Genomic DNA, 21,511 nt, shown 5'->3' with positions numbered 1-21,511 from the left:
AACCTTGTATCTTTATTGACCTTTTATTTTTATTTGTTCACTGTTTCTGTTCACACTCACAGGGCCCTACACACACACACACACACACACACACACACACACACACACACACACACACACACACACACACACACACACACACACACACACACAGACATAATATGCACATTCATATTGACTCTACACACAAGCACAGCCACTCACATACAAGCTGCTGCTACTCTGTTTATCTTATATCCTGTTGCCTAGTCACCTTACCCTTATATATATACCCTTATATATATATATATATATATATATATATACCTCCATCCCTCCAATGTTCCTGCACATTGTAAATATGGTATTGGAACTGACCCTGTATATAGTATGCTTACTTACTTATTGTTAGGTTTTGAGTTTGCAAGAAAGGCATTTCACTGTACTTGTGCATGTGACATTACACCCTTTGGCCCATAATTCCCATTGAGACAGAGAAGAAAGTCTTGGACTTGCCAGACTGCCAGAAGTTGTGCACAGAACACGGTACTGTACAATAGAATCAATCAAACTAAGCCTTTTTCAGTTCCACTACCTCCTCGTCTCCTTAATGCATTTCTTGGCTGGAACACACAAGAGCTGTGTTGACTAGCAGTGGGCTAGGCAGGCCATCTGGACGCCATGATTAGATCTGACTCAGAGAAGGTCAGAGTCATTAGTCCCCATCAGGTAAACAGGGGCCTGGGGGCACGCCCTGGAGAACACTCAGATCACACATAGAAATGTCTGTTATAGAGCAGACATGATTCCCTATTCCACATGACATAGAAGCATGGCTTTTCTATGTAATATATTTCTATCTCAATGTTCCATAACGCTGCACCCCCATGGAATACTGTCCTGGTAAAGCAAAGATTGTCATCTTATTAACATTCCATTGGGTATTGGTGCAAAGCCACTCCCGTCCTTATAACCTTTGGTTTGAATCCAGACCACAGCAGGGGCAGCTCTGGATCCTCAGTAGGCAAGATACTACTGAATCAAGCCTCAGTCTTTCCCTTACTCTCGCTCTCATCTCTCTGATACACAGTCATGCATTCCTCCATCACACACACTCTCTTTTCTCTTTCTCACATGTGCATTAGCGAGTGAAACACGTCTCTTTGCCCTGATAGTAAAAGCACATGCCATGCGATCTTATTCTGGCACGGAAAACATCCCATGATACTGTAGACGACTGGCTTAAACCCTTGACCTCCACAGGTTGAATCTCATGTTTATGGATAAGCCAGTCTACTCCATCTTCTCTTTTTTTCAATCAATCTGGTTTCAAACCAGTATCAGTACTTTCTGTTTCACTCATTCTGTCACTGTCCTGATATTGACCTTGTAATACTGTGTGATTATAAATGTCTGGCATATTTATAGTAATGTGTTTCATGTGCTTTTCAGTGTGCACAAACGCACACACTCACTCACACACACACACTCACGCACACACACACACACACACACACACGTGTTAACATTGTGAATCCTTACTGTATATGAACTGCAGTACGTGAGCCAAATCACCAGGGTTTGATTAATGTTCCTCAGGCCCCCTTCTCCACCCCCCACGCTTACTTATCCCTTACTTAGTCACTGAGCTAAGCAAACCATCAGTAATTTGAGGCAAGTATAAGTATATCTAAGAATGCAGTGATGGGCATTTTCAATATTTTCACCAATAGCTAAGGTGGGCGATTGATAGCCTAGCGGTTAAGAGCGTTGGGCCAGTAACTGAAAGGTTGCTGGTTTGAATCTGTCAATGTGCCCTTGAGCAAGGCACTCAACCCTAATTGCCCCTGTAAGCCGCTCTGGATACGAGCGTCTGGTAAATGTAAATGTGGTGTTTTAACTAAAAGGAAAATAGAGAGCACCCTATCGCGCCCCCTCCTGCACCAGCAGGGCCTTGAGATCCCAGGGGAGCCTGTGAAACAAAGAACACTGATGAGAAAGACTTCTGACTCCACTGGACCCCATATTAAGACTGTACTGAGATCAGATTAATCAAGACAAACAGTCTGTAATTAACCTGTTGGGGCTCGGGGGCAGTATTGAGACATTTTGAAAAAAATATGTGCCCATTTTTAACTGCCTCCTACACCAACTCAGAAGCTAGGATATGCATATTATTAACACATTCGGATAGAAAACACTCTGAATTTTCTAAAACAGTTTGAATGGTGTCTGTAAGTATAACAAAACTCATATTGCAGGCAAAAACCTGTGAAAAATAGATTTTAAAAAAAATGTGAATTTTGTGACTGTACTATTTAGTGTCATTGTTTTATAGATACCATAGTGAGAAAGGATTCATTTCGCAACACCTACGGCTTCCACTAGATGTCAAAGATCTTTATAAAGTTGTTTGAAGCGTCTATGATAAACAGAGAGCAAATTAGAATCCAAGGAAGTTGACATGTCATCACTTCATTTTTTTGCGCCTGCGCATAAATCTGAGAAACGTGAGTTTGTCATCATTTTTTATCTAGACATAGGATAGGTTGTGTGAAAATATTACTGATGTTTAACGTTAAAAATGGACCAAAAGATTAATGCTAAACAACATTTGACATGTTTGAACGAACATAAATAGATTATTTACTAGGTTTTTTTAGCTTTTCGGCGTGATTTTACCAGCCCCCCACCACGTTTTGTGGGAGCATAATGAACGCTAAGTACTTGGTGTTATTTGGACATAAATTATGAACTTTGTCAAAAGAAACCACATTTGTTCCGGACCTGGGATGCCTTCCGGACCTGGGATGCCTGTCTTCTGATGGAGATAGGTTGAAAAATGACGACAATGTGATCAGGCTTACCTTGCACTCGAACGAACAGCACTGAAAAAGAACAATAAACATAAATCAACCCCAGTTATAATCACTGTTCATAAATGAGATCACAAACAACAATCACACTGTATTGGTCGGGAACTATCAAATCAAATCAAATTTTATTGGTAACATACACATATTTATCAGATGTTGTAGCGAAATGCTTGTATCAAAAAGACTGAAGAAAAACTCACCACAGATTCAGAATCCTTGTACTACAGATCCATAAAAGAAGAGACAGACATTTGATTAGAATAGTCTGTTTGGGAAACAAAAAAAATGGCCTTCAGTAAATGACATTTAGGTACAGGGCCTTGGTTTAAAAATGGCCGCTTGTATGATGGTAACTATGTGACGATGGTGTACTCACCATGGTAGATACTATGGAGCTGATGGTGTTCCTAACAACCTGCGGGTCCTCACTAGTAGCAGACATGTTATGGGTGTGTTGTACATCTGTTGCTATGGAACCAAGTCTGTTGTCCTGCAGAGAGAGAGAGAGAGAGCACACCTTAGAGACAGAGACAGAAATACTGAAAAACTACCTCAAACATTCTCTGTGTGTGTGTGTAAAAAAAAGCTGTTTTAATTATTTGTATAATGGGCCCAATGGGACTCCCAATCACGGCCAGATGTGATACAGCCTGGATTTTGGCATACCCACACATTCTTGAGGTGCAAGAGAAGAATGCAAAGACTACATATAAATATATAATATATAAAATACAGTGGGATCCTTGATTTAAAAAACTCAGACTGTCAGACTACAGCCAATCCAGTTTGTTTGGGCAGTATTTGTTATTGTATTTCCATGGCCACTACAGAGGGCAAAGTTCTCTGTCTACAACCTGGAACTTCTAGCCAGAGCTCTATTCCCTCTTGATTACCAGGTGATGCGGAGTGATTGCCACGCTGAAGATTTTAATGTCCATGGCTCTGGCCTCAGACACGGTGTATGCCACCCCGCCACACGGCTCCTTATAGCCGTCCAGCGGGTGGCCATCTGTCACCACCACCATGTACTTGTTGCCATGGAGAGGAGAGCTGTGGGTTGAAGAAAGAGATACAACAAAGCAGAACGTGTGAGTCAAACGGGATCCTTTGCTGTATAATTGTGGAGCAGAATTTATTTTGTCAGAAGCTTTGTGGAGGAACTCCATCTCCCTAGTAGAGGTTTGAATGTCTATGTGTTCACCCTGAAAGGATGCAGGAAATGTGCTTTTAACTTGCCCCTGACAAAACGCTGAACTCTGTTCCAAGGTGTAAATAACAAAGCATTTTCCTAAAGGCACTATAGAATTGAAGGAGGAAAGTATTACACAATATCAAAGTATCATGCACGGTATATTGGGATAAAATGCATGTGCTGTAAGACACTCTCTCACACACGTCACATTTGAGATGGATACATGCATGCAGACAGACAGACTAACTAACTGACTGACTGATCGATTGACTGGTACTAACTACTCAATCAACCAATCTGTCACGCCCTGATCAGTTTCACCTGTCCTTGTGATTGTCTCCACCCCCTCCAGGTGTCGCTTATTTTCTCCAGTGTATTTATCCCTGTGTTTCCTGTCTCTCTGTGCTAGTTCGTCTTGTCTGTTTCAAGTCAACCAGCGTGTTTTTGCTATTCTCTCTTTTGCAAGTCCTCCCGGTTTTGACGCTTGCCTGTTTTCTGGACTCCGTCCTGTCTGCCTGCCCTGTCTGTCTGCCTGCCTGCAACTCTGTACCTCCTTGACTGTGATCTGGTTTTGACCTTTTGCCGGTCCACGACCATTCTCTTGCCTAACCTTTTTGGAACTAATAAATATCAAATACTCAAACCATCTGCCTCCTGTGTCTGCATCTGGGTCTGACCCTGAGCCCTTATACAATCGATGGACTCACCCTGTCATCAGCTGCCCAGTTGCTACGGAGATGGCACAGTAGGTGTGGGTTCCCTTGCCGATGTAGCGGATGTCCTGTATGGCTCTCTTCAGCTGAGCTCTTCAGCTGAGCTCTTCCTTGGGCCTCCTTGGTGCTGGTCAGCTCCCTCATCACCTTTAACTCATCACTGTAGTGCAGCACTCCCACACTCCACGTCAGGTTACGCTCACAGCGGTAGTATCTAGATGAGTACAGGCAGAGCTATGTCACAATGGCACACAAAGCGTGACACAAAGCGAGTTACCTCTGATCTACATGCACTACAGGGACAATTCCCCTAAATCACCAGCATTTAATTTACTGTCTGCAGATCAGAAGGCAGGGAGTTCGTTCATGGGAATGATGTATTGATTCCCAGAGGGGAGAAAGTGGTACTAAAACCTGATAGAACAAATCTATTACAAGTGTGCCGTCTTGCCAAGCCCCAAGCACATTTACACCCATCGTCCTCATATTTTCTCCAGTACCCAATCAAACCATCAGGCAGTTGCTATTCTGATGAAGTCAATGAAAGATACATAAATACTCAACCAACCGTGTCAAGATCCAGGAGCTGTCTAGAACTAGGTGTTCTTTGGCTCGTTAAACTTTAGGCCAGTAGCATTTTGCATACTTCAGTAGGATCACATCACTAATGGATCACATCACAAAAAAAATATATTTTGGCTGTTTTGCAAAGAAGTTGTGCTGAGTCAGACGCATTAGTGGATACACCATGATCTTTGCCAAATGGCATACTTGGACTCAGTGCAAACATTTATCCTTCCTTTAGAAACATTGAGCTGATGGTATTTTATTGTACAACAATGTCTTGAATTACAGGGCTTCTCCAAAACATGGGCCCCAATTCAATAAGAGGCAGATAATGACAAACCCCACTGTGTGCCTGCATGACTGAAAGTGTTGTTCTCTTATATGTGTAATTCTTATCACGTGAAGACGTCATTCATCAGGTCCTCTCAACTTCAGGAGGACAACTCCTTAGCTGTAAGGTGAGACTTCATTAGATGGAGATAAGATATCAACCTTTCTCTCAGTCAGGAATGCAGGTCAGTGCCCCAAAGGTAAACCCCAAACCTTTTCTGGGCGAATGATTCGGAATGGCTGCAATGAACAAACACGCACAGTCACTCATCACACTGGCTGCCTGACTCACACACACACACACACACACACACACACACACACACACACACACACACACACACACACACACACACACACACACACACACACACACACACACACACACACACACACACACAGTGATGAAACGTATCGGTATGGGCCACAGAAAACACAGTTCAAATATTTTAACCGTAATAGTTGCACTGTTTCCGAACAGTGGGATGGCAAAAGCAAGTCTATTACGATTTATAATAGATATAGATAAGTTGCAGCATCTGTAGAAATACCGCTGGTCTTAGCAAAAGCCCAATGCGTTTTGTAGTTCAACAAGCTGAGCTGCCTTGGCCTCCGTAGACCGCTTTCCTTCAGTCAAATGACCAAATCACCCTCTAGTGGCCTCGGATGGAATGTTATGAATAAACTTTTCTTTTTTTTACTGCTGAAACTCCGGTGTTTTAATGTCAAACGGTTTTGTTATATTTTTCTGTGATATATATAAAGTGTAATATTGGGATGCGAGCTCAAAATGTAATACATTTTAACTCTATATCTGTCACACCCAGATCTGTTTCACCTGTCTTTGTGATTGTCTCCACCCCCCTCCAGGTGTCGCCCATCTTCCCCATTATCCCCTGTGTATTTATACCTGTGTTCTCTGTTTGTCTGTTGCCAGTTCGTCTTGTTTGTCAAGTCAACCAGCGTTTTTATTCTCAGCTCCTGCTATTCCCAGTCTCTCTTTTTCTCACCTTCCTGGTTTTGACCCTTGCCTGTCCTGACTCTGAGCCCACCTGCCTGACCACTCTACCTGCCCCTGACCCTGAGCCTGCCTGCCGACCAGTACCTTTGCCCCACCTCTGATTATTGACCTCTGCTTACCCTTACCCTGAGCCTGTCTGCCGTCCGGTACCATTGCCCCACCTCTGGTTCACTGACCCCTGCCTGCCTTGACCTGTCTATTGCCTGCCCCTGTTGGATTATTAAACCCTTGTTAATTAGACGTGTCTGCACCTGGGTCTTACCTTCATACCTGATAATATCTGACATGCTACAGGTGTCTTCTTTTTTTAAGCCCATAACCATGTGTGTGAGGAGTATACTTTTGTTTGAAAGTAGATTTGTTTATGACTAACAAGAAACACTCTGTGTGACCCTGTTTTAGCCCACAGCAGTATGCTTGTGCTTTTCCAAGAGCAGTGTATTAATGCAACCCTGAGCACCATGTAAGGAGAGAAGCTGTTCTCATACACTCCCTCTCAGCCCTGATTCATCACTGTAGAACCACAGTTCACACAGAGGTCAACACACAACCGTGTTCATAAGACTGCATGAAGTGAGGCAGACCTCCTGAGATGATCATCAACAGCACATTGTCAGGAGAACACTACTGCCCAGAGCAGCTATCAATGGTCATTCTGCATGTAGCTTATCAGGGTGGGTCTGAGTGGGTGGTGAATTTACTGGAACAATATGACTGTATTTTTAAATAATGATCAGAGAGAGTAGTTTAAGGAATGAAACAGGAGGTATGCCAATGGAAGCCTCTGTAGGAGGATTGATATTGTTTGGTCTGTGTTACAGTCTGTGGGGTGAATAAACGGCCAGGTGCGAGTTTCCCAGAAGCCTTGTCGCTAACGTGGCACTTGATTTCTCTTGGCAAGCTCGCCATAATCATTACTACGTAGCATTAATTACCGTTTAGTTGCCAAATGTCATGAATTGAAGTAAGTAACCACATAAGTTCTTGATGAATACCAGTCATGTAGCTGAAACTGTCAGTATGGAGGTGATACACACCTAGTGTTGAGCTGGTCCACAAAGTCCAGGGCAAACTGCTTGATCTGATCAACAAAGGAGCCGTAGGGCTTGGCTCTCAGCGCCACACTCTCTGAGGTGTCCAGAACAATGTACACATCTGCTGGGCAGTCTGGGGAAATAGGAAGGGGAGGATAATGTTAGATTTGACATGGCATAAAAAAAATGTACAAAATATTTTAAAAATGGTGATACTGTGTTCAATATAGTTTTTATTCTATTTTTTCTGGATACTGAAACAGGCTTATTTTTCATTAAACTGACTGTTCTGGTTAAATTCAACTTCAGTACAGTTTTCAACACATATGATGAAAATGTACTCTGTCTTAGTAATTTACAAAAAGAAAGAAAAAAATGAATGAACAGACATTATGTGGAATTCCCACTGGTAAGCTCAATTCCCAAGAATTTCTGAAGAACTGTTTCTTTATAGCCAACTAAGCCAAAGATAATTTTCAAATGGGATGACATCTCCTTATAAAATATTTAATAGAAAATGATTCAAGTAAAAGTCCCCCAGTAAAATATTACTTGAGTAAAAGTCTAAAAGTATCTGGTTTTAAATGAACTTAAGTACAGTGGTGGAAAACATACTCAATGTCATACTTGAGTAAAAGTAAATGCTATACATCAAATTCCTTATATTAAGCAAACCAGACGGCACAATTGTATTTTTTTAAATGTACGGCTAGTCAGGGGCACACTCCAACACTCAGACATGAATGACAAAGGCAGTACTTGTGTTTAGTGAGTCCACCAGATCAGAGGCAGTAGGGATGACAACGCATTATATTGATACAGTATGTGCGTGAATTGGATATTGCTGTCCTGGCTGAGCATTTGAAATGTAATGAGTACTTTTGGATGTCAGGGATAATTTATGGGAGAAGAATTTACATATTTTCTTTAGGAATGTAGTGGAGTAAAAAGTAAAAGTAGTCAACAAAAAAATATTTTGATACTGAAGAAAAAAAACTACTTAAGTAGGACTTTAAAGTATTTTTTACATAATTACTTTACACCACTGGTCGTTGATATAACAACTAGCATAGAATTCTTTCTGAACACAAATCCAATTTGGTCATTGTGTTTGGAGAGTCAGTTTTCCAGAATGGATTATATATATATTTGTTGCAATAAGACCTGCAATGTGAACAAAGCTTTAGCCCTATACAGGCATAGAGATAAATGGCTGGTTCAATCCAAAGATGTCTTATTACACAGGTACTCCATATATCAACATGTTGTAGTAGAGCGATTACATGCAACCTCCTATTTAACGACTGCTCAGAGGATATTGACTGACAACAAGATTTACTGACCTCCCTCTGTTTTCTATTACAGGGGTTGAGCACATTTGGGTTTGGTTAATCAATTTGGCCACTTTCCAAAATCATATATCATCTCCAGCACGAAATAACTGTCTATTCAGAAAGTATTCAGACCCCTTGATTTTGTTACGTTACAGCCTTATTCTAAAATGTATTCAATAATTTTTTCCCCCTCAACAATCGACACACAGTAGAAAGTGAAAACTGTTTTTTGACATTTTTGCAAATGTATAAAAGATAGAAAAACTGAAATACCTTATTTACATACGTAATCAGACCCTTTACTATGAGACTTGCAAAAATGGGGAGAAGTGCCTTGGTCAGGGAGGTGAAAATGAACCCGATGGTCAATCTGAAAGAGCTCCAGATTTCCTCTGTGGAGATGGGAGAACCTTCCAGAAGGACAACTAACTCTGCAGCACTCCACCAATTAGGCCTTTATGGTAGAGTGGCCAGACAGCCCGCTTGGAGTTTGCCAAAAGGAACCTAAAGACTCTCAGACCATGAGAAACAAGATTCTCTGGTCTAATGAATCCAAGATTGAACTCTGTGGCCTGAATACCAAGTGTCACGTTTGGAGGAAACCTGGCACCATCCCTACGGTGAAGCATGGTGGTGATAGCATCATACTGTGGGGATATTTTTCAGTGGCAGGGACTGTGAGACTAGTCAGGATCGAGGGAAAGATGAACGGAGCAAAGTACAGAGAGCTCCTTGATGAAAACCTGCTCCAGAGCACTCAGGACCTCAGACAGCAGCGAAGGTTCACCTTCCAACAGGACAACGACCCTAAGCACACAGCCAAGACAACGCAGGAGTGGCTTCGGGACAAGTATCTGAATGTCCTTGAGTGGCCCAGCCAGAGCCCGGACATGAAGCCGATCGAACATCACTGGAGAGACCTGAAAATAGCTGTGCAGCGACGCTCCCCATCCAACCTGACAGAGCTTGAGAAGATCTGCAGAGAACAATGGGAGAAACTCCCCAAATTCAGGTGTGCCAAGTTTGTAGAGTCGTACCCAAGAAGACTCAAGGCTGTAATCGCTGCGAAAGGTGCTTCAACAAAGTACCGAGTAAAAGGTCTGAATACTTATGTAAATGTGATATTTCAGTTTTTGTTTGCAAACATTTCTAAAAACCTGTTTTTGCTTTGTCATTATGGGGTATTGTGTGTAGATTGGTGAGTTAAAAAAATAATTTAATACATTGTAGTATAAGGCTGTAACGTAACAACATTTTGAAAAAATAAAAGGGTCTGAATACTTTCCGAATGCACTGTATGTGAAAATTGCGCATTTATATGATCTGTGGTTAACAAGATAAGAGGAAAGAAATCCAAAGAAATGCTTCTCTGACATCACAGGTAGGATAAAAAAACAAAACAACTGTGATTTTTCAAAACCTTCAACGAGTTTCTAGCCAGAGGGAGGCTATTTTTCTTGATCCCCACGTCACAGCCAATCTCATAGTGTTCTAAAATCACTGTTTTTAAAATGTTTAAACTTTTGATGATGTCATCGGGTAGGATGTTTTCACTTTTTTTTTAATTATACAAAAAGTAGACGTGTTGTTATCACGTGTTGACAATGGTACGGTGCAGGAGATGATGAAAATGAGGTTGAAATGTGATGGAGTTGCCCTTTAAAGTGCATCTAAATGAATATGTACTACCCTATCACTTGGCAACATTAAGGATTCTTGTGTTTTATGCTTTGCTTTGGTAAATGTTCAACAGATATTAAGCATTAGCATAACATCTTGCTAAGTAAAAAAGAGTGGGCAGGAGAGCAAGGCTACTCAGCTACAGCTTGGCTTGATAGCCTACCATAGAGGTCTCCTCTGTTCCTCCCATTGAGAGAGCAGGCACCATGGACTAGCGACACCAACGAGAGAAGTAGAATAGCACCGGTCAGGTTCATCATGGGAGAGGCCCTCTGGAGACTCAGGGGAGAAGGGACTTCAGGAGAACCTAGGCCAAAGAAAAATATTCAATAAAAATAGAATGTTTAAGCACATCCAGCTTAGGTGGTCAAAGCCTGAAACCCCTCTTCACACCCAGCCTCCATACATCCTGTTGTTGGCCTTTGTAATCATCATCCAAATATAAATGCATCAGAATTTTCCTCAGTCAACATCGGTACTTACTACCTACCTTCAACAAGTCAACAATAAAGTACAGTGTTTAAAAAAAATAATTATTGACAAATTATTTTCCAATACTGATATTTCCAAATGCTTTGGTGCATAATGCTTATGACTTCACTTCAGATTCATACAAGTGTTGAATTTCATCTCTATTCCCATTGAATCCACACTTAACAATGGAGAGGTTTCCTTACCATTCTAAAGACAAGTGGTATGGTTCTAAACTGACAAATGGATTTGTTCCAAACTCTTCTAAAGTGACCAGTGGTAGGTTCTAAGCACTTTAGAATACGTATGCATTTAATAAAGTGGCATTCCTTACCTTTCTCTTTTTTGCATATGTGTTAAAATGTGAATATTCCACAGGTTTGGGTTGTCCAGGTGTGTTTTCTGCTCTCTCTGCTAGTGGTGTGTGCAACAGGAGAGGGTGGGGCTCACCTGCAAAGTATCCTCCCATCTCATACAGTTTACACCCCACACAATCCTTACTGCTACCTTACAGCAGCTTCTACTGAGGACGATAGAGTAAATTACAGGGGATTTAATAAAGTAGGCTACACAAATACATAGCACACAGTGCAATCTTTGCTGTTTTTTTTAACTCATTTTGGATGAAGTATCGCTGTGTGGCCTAAAAATGTTGCCAGTAGTGAAGATTCAAGGCCCTCTGAAGGTTCAATGTCCTCTTAGAGAAGTTTCTACAGGATGCACTTCCTCACATTATAACAATCTCACAGTCTTCACCTCAGAATGACATGGAGGTCTGACTCAGTCAACTGAACAAGACTGTGTGAAGAATGAGAACACAGTTCTTGGCTAAAGTTGTTAGATTCAAGTGTCTGCAAAGTCCAATCTAAACAATGTAATGGATCTCAAATAGCATTTGGCTCTCCCCAGATCAGACCTGAAGGAGTCCTTTCATTGCTATAAACTTGGTCTTGATGGAAACATTGATGAGTCAAGCGCCCAGCTACCTTTTCTCTCACTCTTATGCAACACTGAAGCTAAAAGCTGTGTCAAAGTGTCCTGGTAAATTGTTTTTTAATGTACAATAGATTTCTCATTTTGTCACGACTTCCGCCGAAGTCGGTCCCTCTCCTTGTCGTCACCGGCCTTCTAGCCATCGCCGATCCACTTTTCATTTTCCATTTGTTTTGTCCTTGTCTTACACACCTGGTTTCATTTCCCCAATTATTTGTTCATTATTTAACCCTCTGTTCCCCCATGTTTGTTTGTGTGTGATTGTTTGTTTGTAATACGGTCCGTTATTGTGGGCTCGAATTATTGCGTTGTATTTGTGAATATTTGAGTAAATTAAGTTTATTACTCATATCTGCTGTCCTGCGCCTGACTCCTCTACACCAGCTACACACAGGCACTATTACACATTTCCTCAGACATGAGAAAAACAGAAATTTCTTGCTCTAACACAGGAGTTTGGTGGCACTTAAATTGGGGAGCTCGGGCTCGTGGTAATGACTGGTATGCCACAGTCATACTCTGGACCTAGTTTTGTCCCATGGAATAAATGTTGTGGATCTTAATGTTTTTCCTCATAATCCTGGACTATCGGACCACCATTTTATTACGTTCGCAATCGCAACAAATAATCTGCTCAGACCCCAACCAAGAAGCATTAAAAGTCGTGTTATAAATTCTCAGACAACCCAAAGATTCCTTGATACCCTTCCAGACTCCCTCTGCCTACCCAAGGACGTCAGAGGACAAAAATCAGTTAACCACCTAACCGAGGAACTCAATTTAACCTTGCGCAATACCCTAGATGCAGTTGCACCCCTAAAAACTAAAAACATTTGTCATAAGAAACTAGCTCCCTGGTATACAGAAAATACACGAGCTCTGAAGCAAGCTTCCAGAAAATTGGAACGGAAATGGTGCCACACCAAACTGGAAGTCTTCCGACTAGCTTGGAAAGACAGTACCGTGCAGTATCGAAGAGCCCTCACTGCTGCTCGATCATCCTATTTTTCCAACTTAATTGAGGAAAATAAGAACAATCCCAAATTTATTTTTGATACTGTCGCAAAGTTAACTAAAAAGCAGCATTCCCCAAGAGAGGATGGCTCTCACTTCAGCAGTAATGAATTCATGAACTTCTTTGAGGAAAAGATCATGATCATTAGAAAGCAAATTACGGACTCCTCTTTAAATCTGCGTATTCCTCCAAAGCTCCGTTGTCCTGAGTCTGCACAACCCTGCCAGGACCTAGGATCAAGGGAGACACTAAAGTGTTTTAGTACTATATCTCTTGACACAATGATGAAAATAATCATGGCCTCTAAACCTTCAAGCTGCATACTGGACCCTATTCCAACTAAACTACTTGAAAAAGCCAAATCTTGACCCAGAAATGATAAAAAACTATCGGCCTATATCGAATCTTCCATTCCTCTCAAAAAAAATTGAAAAAGTTGTTGCGCAGCAACTCACTGCCTTCCTGAAGACAAACAATGTATACGAAACGCTTCAGTCTGGTTTTAGACCCCATCATAGCACTGAGACTGCACTTGTGAAGGTGGTAAATGACCTTTTAATGACGTCAGACCGAGGCTCTGCATCTGTCCTCGTGCTCCTAGATCTTAGTGCTGCTTTTGATACCATCGATCGCCACATTCTTTTGGAGAGATTGGAAACCCAGATTGGTCTACATGGACAAGTTCTGGCCTGGTTTAGGTCTTATCTGTCGGAAAGATATCAGTTTGTCTCTGTGAATGGTTTGTCCTCTGACAAATCAACTGTAAATTTCGGTGTTCCTCAAGGTTCCGTTTTAGTACCACTATTGTTTTCACTATATATTTTACCTCTTGGGGATGTCATTCGAAAACATAATGTTAAATTTCACTGCTATGCGGATGACACACAGCTGTACATTTCAATGAAACATGGTGAAGCCCCAAAATTGCCCTCACTAGAAGCCTGTGTCTCAGACATAAGGAAGTGGATGGCTGCAAACTTTCTACTCTTAAACTCGGACAAAACAGAGATGCTTATTCTAGGTCCCAAGAAACAAAGAGATCTTCTGTTGAATCTGACAATTAATCTGGATGGTTGTACAGTCGTCTCAAATAAAACTGTGAAGGACCTCGGCGTTACTCTGGACCCTGATCTCTCTTTTGAAGAACATATCAAGACTGTTTCAATGACAGCTTTTTTCCATCTACGTAACATTGCAAAAATCAGAAACTTTCTGTCCAAAAATGACGCAGAAAAATGTATCCATGCCTTTGTTACTTCTAGGTTGGACTACTGCAATGCTCTACTTTCTGGCTACCCGGATAAAGCACTAAATAAACTTCAGTTAGTGCTAAATACGGCTGCTAGTTACTCCAGTGCTTTACTGCTAACCTACAAAGCATTACATGGGCTTGCTCCTACCTATCTTTCCGATTTGGTCCTGCCGTACATACCTACACGTACGCTACGGTCACAAGACACGGGCCTCCTAATTGTTCCTAGAATTTCTAAGCAAACAGCTGGAGGCAGGGCTTTCTCCTATAGAGCTCCATTTTTATGGAATAGTCTGCCTACCCATGTGAGAGACGTAGACTCAGTCTCAACCTTTAAGTCTTTACTGAAGACATATCTCTTCAGTAGGTCCTATGATTAAGTATAGTCTGGCCCAGGGGTGTGAAGGTGAACGGAAAGGCTGGAGCAACGAACCGCCCTTGCTGTCTCTGCCTGGCCGGTTTCCCCTCTTTCCACTGGGATTCTCTGCCTCTACCCCTATTACGGGGGCTGAGTCACTGGCTTGCTGGTGTTCTTCCATGCCGTCCCTGGGAGGGGTGCGTCACTTGAGTGGGTTGAGTCACTGACGTGGTCTTCCTGTCTGGGTTGGCGCCCCCCCTTGGGCTGTGCCGTGGCGGAGATCTTTGTGGGCTATACTCGGCCTTGTCCCAGGATGGTATGTTGGTGGTTGGAGATATCCCTCCAGTGGTGTGGGGGCTGTGCTTTGGCAAAGTGGGTGGGGTTATATCCTACCTGTTTGGCCCTGTCCGGGGGTTTCATTGGATGGGGCCACAGTGTCTCCTGACCCCTCCTGTCTCAGCCTCCAGTATTTATGCTGCAGTAGTTTATGTGTCGGGGGGGCTAGGGTCAGTCTGTCTCATCTGGAGTATTTCTCTTGTCTTTTCCGGTGTCCTGTGTGAATTTAAATATGCTCTTTCTAATTCTCTCTTTCTCTCTTTCTTTCTGTCTCTCTCTCGGAGGACCTGAGCCCTAGGACCATGTACAGGACTACCTGGCTTGATGACTCCTTGCTGTCCCCAGTTCACCTGGCCGTGCTGCTGCTCCAGTTCCAACTGATCTGCCCGCAGCTATGGAACCCTGACCTGTTCACCGGACATGCTACCTGTCCCAGACCTGCTGTCCCAGACCTGCTGGAACCCTGACCTATTCACCGGACGTGCTACCTGTCCCAGACCTGCTGTTTTCAACTCTCTAGAGACAGCAGGAGCGGTAGAGATACTCTCAAAGATCGGCTATGAAAAAGCCAACTGACACTTACTCTTGTGTTACTGACTTGTTGTACCCTCGACAACTACTATGATTATTATTATTTGACCATGCTGGTCATTTATGAACATTTGAACATCTAGGCCATGTGCTGTTATAATCTCCACCCGGCACAGCCAGAAGAGGACTGGCCACCCCTCATAGCCTGGTTCCTCTCTAGGTTTCTTCCTAGGTTTTGGCCTTTTTAGGGAGTTTTTCCTAGCCACCGTGCTTCTACACCTGCATTGCTTGCTGTTTGGGGTTTTAGGCTGGGTTTCTGTACAGCACTTTGAGATATCAGCTGATGTAAGAAGGGCTATATAAATACATTTGATTTGATTTGATATCAAACACATGGTTTCCAGGTGTTTGATGCCATTCCATTTGCTCCGTTCTGGCCATTGTTAGCAGCCTCCACTAAGAATAAGATAAGTGCTTGCAGCATGCAATTCAAATCTGATATGGACTGGTCTTTGTCTCAGGTGGGCCTGTTTGGCCCTCAGGCTAACATAATGGAAGTCAGGAACTGCGAAGGCCAAACATGCATATACATGCATCCCGCATGCAACCTGGCTGCCACAACTGACAGACCATCATGCTCCAAAGTATGGATGGAAACGTTCAGCATGGTGGGCTGAACAACAACATGGTAGACAGGTGCAAAGATTTCCACAATCACTCAAAGTAAATTGCTCACTGGTATTCTTGTTCAACATTTAGTTGATCAATAGATGATTGTATCTCCTAACTTGGTATAGGCTCTGAGATGAAATAGGCTATGAAGTCACTCTCCTATCTCACAGCAATAGGCTACTATACCCATATTGTCAAATATTTTAAATAGGCTACCGGTCTATTTACTTTCGAGGATGCTTATTGAATGAGAGATGGATAAATGGTAGCTTAACATTTGTTGTGTAGCGGTAATAAACCAGTCATGTCAGACAAGGAGAGACATGTCCTGCTGTAACAATATGCGCTGAGAGTCGGGAAGCAAGTTCAGGGAGTGAGTGTTTTAATAAAATAAACATCATCCAAACCAGAAACACTAACAGCACACAGACATGAAACTGAAATAGAAACAACGACATCTGGGGAAAGACCTAAAGGGAGTGACATATATATAGGGAAGGTAATATGATATGATTAGGCTATGATTTAGGCCTATATACTGTGATAAAAGTCAAATAAATATTATACGACATACTATGTGAGATAGTAGATGACAATTTGTGCATACCCATGGTCTGAGCTGTTTGTGGAAATATGCACACTTTCCAACTGACAATCTCTTAGAAAAATATATAATCTACCAAGATTTAAAAATAACTGAAATTGGCACAAGATGGAGGTAATGTTGGATCATCACTAACAAAATTAGTGTTAACTAAAATGTACAGTTAATCCAGTATAAACTAATGTATAGAATCACAAATTCTACAGCACAAGGCAGAGTAATGTCTTAAAAGTAAAACTAACAATTACTCAGTAATCCATGCATTCTGGGAACGCTACAAAATCCCAAAGTTATGGGCGGAGTTAGGAAGTTGGCTGTATTACAATGTAAATGTATTTTAATCCTCCTGTCTGCATATTTCAAGACATGGCATATGAGCATGCAATGAGATACAACATAGATTGGACAAAATTTACTTGTCAATAATCTTGAAAAAAAAACGTATACTTAAAAACTGGAAATCAACCAATCTTCCAGCAGTAACACAATGGAAAGGTCAAATGCGTTATTATCTACTGTTGAAAGTGCGTGGGCGAAGACGGAGAGAAACAAAATGGTGCAGTTTGAGGTAATGTGGCGGAGAGTGACACAGGCACTGGAGATGGGGATGTGACCAGGTGGGTCTGGGCAGGGATGATTTTGTGAATGTTTGTGTGCGTCTGTATGTTCTCGTTTGTATGTGGATGTTTTATACTGTAAAAAAAAGAAATTGTTAAAGAAATGTAAGAAAAACACTTTATCCAAATGGATAAATACCAATCTTCGAGGGAAACAGGCACACTCAAGGTTTAGTGTTTTTTGTGTGCACGCACCTTTGATAAATGATGGGAAAGTGTCCATGCATAAGCACAACTTCTAGTGGTTAAAGAATTGTATTGCAAGCAAAGATGAAAACGTCTTTAGAGGGTTGAAGTTGAGGAATGTTTCGATAAGAAGATATATAACATGGCTACAGTGTGTCGCTGTCAAAATGAGGGTTACTTCCAGAGAGGTGTATTTAGATGCCCTTAAACTTCTGTACCCACGTCATGCCATCAGAACGTACTGTACTGTCTCTGAGGATGCTGTGAGGGGCTGTCTCTGAGGATGCTGTAAGGGGCTGTCTCTGAGGATGCTGTGAGGGGCTGGCTTTCTCTGAGGATGCTGTTTAGGGTTGACTCTGAGGATTCTGCGAGGGTCTGTCTGTCTCTGAGGATGCTGTGAGGGGCTGGCTGTCTCTCAGTATGCTGTGAGAGGCTGGCTGGCTGTCTCTGAGGATGCTGTGAGAGGCTGGCTATCTCTGAGGATGCTGTAAGTGGCTGGCTGTCTCTGATGATGCTGTGAGGGGCTGTCTCTGGATAGAGCCAGAGTGTTTATTGAATGATTGTGAGATGAGTGAACACAGCATGGTCCTGTAAAGCTATAGGAGGCCCTTCCCCAGGGCCCTATGATTTATGACATGAACCAGAGATGGGAAGGGAGGGGAGTAGAACGGATGAAGAGATAGAGAGAAAGAGAAGGGAAGTCTGTCTTCAATCAGACTAGATGCCTCTAGGCCATGTTTTACTCCAGATTATAGATTCTGATAACTCAAATGGTGAACATTATTTTCACAGAGAGGGAGGATTCCTGACAGATATAAAGCATGACGTCACATTTTCAACATACACACTTGGACGCAAGTCAACTGAGTTGTGTGCAATGTCCACGAGCTGCCAGTGCCGATCACTTAAATTTACAAAACAAGGTTCTACCATACTAACCGCCACACTGCCTTCATTCAGATGTTTCCAGATTGACTATTTTGAATGGAACACACAGCCTATATTGGTCTGCTAATACAGGACAAGTAAAAACCCAGTGCACTACTTCTGTCTAAACTAAATGTATTGGAGTGTTTACCAGCATTTGTAACTTCAGTCTAATCATTATCTGTACAAAACAGTTCATCTGATAATACTTGCTTGATATAAACTGCGTTTATTTTCAGCAAACTTAACGTGTGTAATGGGTGCGTGCTGGTGGCAGGTAGGTCAGGCGCAGGAGAGTGAACTTGGTCTAAACGGAGCAGTTTAATAAATGCTAAAAAACTCAGAAAGCCAATATACACAAAAATAATATAAAAGGGTACAACACCAGTCACACAACAGAACATAACATGCACAAAACATACAACAAACAATCACCGACAAAGATATGAGGGGAAACAGAGGGTTAAATACACAACATGTAATTGATGGGATTGAAACCAGGTGTGAAGTAAGACAAGACAAAACCAATGGAAAATGAAAAAGGGATCAGCGATGGCTAGAATGCCGGTGACGTCGACTGCCGAACACCGCCTGAACAAGGAGAGGGACCAACTTCGGCGGAAGTCGTGACAATGTGTAAATATTTGTATGAACATAACAAGATTCAACAACTGAGACAACTGAGACATGAGACATGTGACTAACAGAAATTGAATAATGTGTCCCTGAACAAAGGGGGGGGTCAAAATCAAAAGTAACAGTCAGTATCTGGTGTGGCCACCAGCTGCATTAAGTACTGCAGTGCATCTCCTGCTCATGGACTGCACCAGATTTGCCAGTTCTTGCTGTGAGATGTTACCCCACTCTTCCACCAAGGCACCTGCAAGTTCCCAGAAATTTCTGGGGGGAATGGCCCTAGCCCTCACCCTCCGATCCAACAGGTCCCAGACGTGCTCAATGGGATTGAGATCCGGGCTCTTTGCTGGCCATGGCAGAACACTGACATTCCTGTCTTGCAGGAAATCACGCACAGAACGAGCAGTATGGCTGGTGGCATTGTCATGCTGGAGGTTCATGTCAGGATGAGCCTGCAGGAAGGGTACCAGATGAGGGAGGAGGATGTCTTCCCTGTAACGCACAGCGTTGAGATTGCCTACAATGACAACAAGCTCAGTCCGATGATGCTGTGACACACCACCCCAGACCATGACGGCCCTTCCACCTCCAAATCGATCCCGCTCCAGAGTACAGTCCTCGGTGTAACGCTCATTCCTTCGACGATAAACGCGAATCCGACCATCACCCCTGGTGAGACAAAACCGCGACTCGTCAGTGAAGAGCACTTTTTGCCAGTCCTGTCTGGTCCAGCGACGGTGGGTTTGTGCCCATAGGCAACGTTGTTGCCGGTGATGTCTGGTGAGGACCTGCCTTACAACAGGCCTACAAGCCCTCAGTCCAGCCTCTCTCAGCCTATTGCGGACAGTCTGAGCACTGATGGAGGGATTGTGCATTCCTGGTGTAACTCGGGTAGTTGTTGTTGCCATCCTGTACCTGTCCCGCAGGTGTGATGTTCGGATGTACCGATCCTGTGCAGGTGTTGTTACACGTGGTCTGCCACTGCGAGGATGATAAGCTGTCCGTCATGTCTCCTTGTAGTGTGGTCTTAGGCATCTCACAGTACGGACATTGCAATTTATTGCCCTGGCCACATCTGCAGTCCTCATGCCTTCTTGCAGCATGCCTAAGGCACGTTCACGCAGATGAGCAGGGACCCTGAGCATCTTTCTTTTGGTGTTTTTCAGAGTCAGTAGAAAGGCCTCTTTAGTGTCCTAAGTTTTCATAACTGTGACCTTAATTCCCTACTGTCTGTAAGCTGTTAGTGTCTTAACGACCGTTCCACAGGTGCATGTTCATTAATTGTTTATGGTTCATTGAACAAGCATGGGAAACAGTGTTAAAACCCTTTACAATGAAGATCTGTGAAGTTATTAGGATTTTTATGAATTATCTTTGAAAGACAGGGTCCTGAAAAAGGGACGTTTCTTTTTTTTCTGAGTTTGTTTTCCAGTTTCTTGAAATACTTTGCAAATGCAACTTATTTCTATATGAAAACTGAAACGGTCTATTCATTCCTTTTCCATTTTAGAAGACGCTCTTATCCAGAGCAATTTACAGTAGTGAGTGCATTATTTTTTGTACTGCTCCCCAGTGAGAATAGAACCCACAACCCCATCAGTGTTAACACCATGTGTTACCAGCTCAGCCACATGATCACATCATATCATCACAAACCACTTTTTTTTATTTTTTTTTATTTCACCTTTATTTAACCAGGCAGACCAGCTGAGAACAAGTTCTCATTTACAACTGCAACCTGGCCAAGATAAAGCAAAGCAGTTCGACACATACAACAAACATACAGTCAATAATACAATACAAAAAGTCTATATACAGTGTGTGCAAATGAGGTAAGATAAGTGAGGTAAGGCAATAAAATAGGCCATAGTGGCGAGGTAATTACGATATAGCAATTAAACACTGGAGTGATAGATGTGCAGAAGATGAATGTCCAAATAGAGATACTGGGGTTCAAAGGAGCGGTGGATGGGCTATGTAAAGGTGCAATGATCTGTGAGCTGCTCTGACAGCTGGTGCTTGAAGTTAGTGAGGGAAATAAGAGTCTCCAGCTTCAGTGATTTTTTTTTTTTTTGCAGTTCGATCCAGTCATTGGCAGCAGAGAACGGGAAGGAAAGACGACCAAAGGAGGAATTGGCTTTGGGGGTGAACAGTGAAATATACCTGCTGGAGCACGTGCTGCTATGG

General features: G+C 42.5%; 1 protein-coding gene across 1 annotated transcript in view; it reads right to left on the bottom strand.

Annotated features, from left to right (window-relative positions):
• The window catches only part of LOC106574332 (collagen alpha-1(VI) chain), a 54,165-nt gene that overhangs the window by 28,919 nt on the left and 3,735 nt on the right, over nucleotides 1-21,511 (bottom strand). Inside the window, 9 exon segments of the mRNA XM_045712917.1 lie at nucleotides 1,907-1,951; nucleotides 2,847-2,867; nucleotides 3,056-3,076; nucleotides 3,232-3,345; nucleotides 3,749-3,905; nucleotides 4,755-4,879; nucleotides 4,881-4,974; nucleotides 7,716-7,845; nucleotides 10,890-11,033. Coding sequence (XP_045568873.1) covers nucleotides 1,907-1,951; nucleotides 2,847-2,867; nucleotides 3,056-3,076; nucleotides 3,232-3,345; nucleotides 3,749-3,905; nucleotides 4,755-4,879; nucleotides 4,881-4,974; nucleotides 7,716-7,845; nucleotides 10,890-11,033 — 851 coding nt within the window.

Source organism: Salmo salar, chromosome ssa02 (genome assembly GCF_905237065.1).
Source record: "Salmo salar chromosome ssa02, Ssal_v3.1, whole genome shotgun sequence".
Classification (NCBI taxonomy): domain Eukaryota; kingdom Metazoa; phylum Chordata; class Actinopteri; order Salmoniformes; family Salmonidae; genus Salmo; species Salmo salar.
The sequence above is the reverse complement of the archived record's forward strand: the minus strand, read 5'-3'. Positions and strand labels throughout refer to the sequence as shown.